The sequence below is a fragment of the Halyomorpha halys genome, unplaced genomic scaffold, assembly GCF_000696795.3.
Source record: "Halyomorpha halys isolate HHAL.00 unplaced genomic scaffold, Hhal_1.1 Scaffold16.1, whole genome shotgun sequence".
Taxonomy (NCBI): domain Eukaryota; kingdom Metazoa; phylum Arthropoda; class Insecta; order Hemiptera; family Pentatomidae; genus Halyomorpha; species Halyomorpha halys.
Window position 1 is genome coordinate 1,100,084 of NW_027116375.1, and position 1,400 is coordinate 1,101,483.

Consider the following 1,400-nt stretch of genomic DNA (forward strand, 5'->3'; position numbering starts at 1 on the left):
CTTAATTGTTTGTTAATTTCATCAATGAAACCCCCTTATCTTTGTAGTGTATGTATCTTTTTTTTTAAATGAGATTAATTTCCATGCATTTATTTTCACTTTCATTAAATATATAAATATATATGTTTTATTGCATATATTTTTTTTTTTGTAATAAACTAATTACAATCTGTGAACTTTATTAAATAAATAATGAATTTGATTTAAAATATCTGAAGCACTATTAATAGTGAACAATGTGAACTCCATTCTTTAATTCAGCTGATTTAACTTGTAAAAAGGAAATAGCATTGTGAAAAAATATATATCATAGATCTTTAAATTTCATTCTAAAACATTAATTTTTTTTCTTGCTGACCAATAAATAATTCTATAATTATCTAAGATAAATTATAATTGATAAGTTTAAAAGTGCATTCTTTGTTCTAGTAAAAATAGATTTTTTTTTTATATTGTTCAATTTTACTTGTTTTTTTGTCTTTGTTTATCTCATAAAGATTTTAATGTTGCGATCATTTTTTTATTCTAGTTTTTATGACTTATTTATTCTTTTCATTATATCAGTTTCGGTAATCTCTGTTAAGTGAAAATCTACTTAATTTATAATATTAATTTAGCATCAGAAAATATATTATATTCATTATATGAGACTAATATATTTTAGTAAGCTTAATTATAAATTTTATTTATTTAATTAATTATTTTCTTAATTAGGTTGCAAAGAAAAGGTATTCAACAAAAGCAGCATTTAAGTTTGTAATAAGGTCATATCAGCAAGAAGGATTTTTTGCATTATGGCGTGGAAATTCAGCCACTATGGCTCGTATAATGCCTTATGCAGCAATTCAGTTCACTTCGCATGAACAATGGAAAAGAATTCTTCATGTTGATACTGGAGTATCAAAAACATAGTGAGTTTACTAAGTGATATTATTGTTCATACTCTTAGTTTATTCTAATTCCATCTTCAACATCGTTTGTTTAATAGACACCTTATTGTTTGTTTAAACAACTCTATTATTTACATTTTTTAATTTAATATAAACAATGCATTAATTCTAATTTTTTTAGATATAAATGTGTTGTTAACATTTAATTCTGAATTAAAATATCAGTCTTTCACTGAGAACATTGATTTTATGTTTAAACGATCGATTCATTTATTTTTTTTAAGTTTTGATCGTAATTATTGTGGGTAAATTACTTCAATTGATCTTTTCTGATTAATTAATGTTACAGGCTCAATACATCTAATTATACTTATTAATTAACTTTTTTTTTAACTGGCCTTTTAAATCTACTTATAACATATTGTTTAGACCAGTCATTCTGACCTTGTTTTGTTCCAATTGTAGACATATTAGATGCAGTACCATGGTTCTTTATCATTATTGCATATA

At 23.0% G+C, this 1,400-nt stretch overlaps 1 protein-coding gene across 2 annotated transcripts in view; it reads left to right on the top strand.

Moving 5' to 3' along the window:
- LOC106680260 (mitochondrial coenzyme A transporter SLC25A42) overlaps positions 1 to 1,400 on the top strand; it is a 44,957-nt gene that overhangs the window by 17,244 nt on the left and 26,313 nt on the right. For both annotated transcript variants that reach the window (XM_067053190.1, XM_014419821.2), the window contains exon 4: positions 715 to 911. In XM_067053190.1, coding sequence (XP_066909291.1) covers positions 715 to 911 — 197 coding nt within the window. The remainder of the gene's footprint in view (positions 1 to 714; positions 912 to 1,400) is intronic.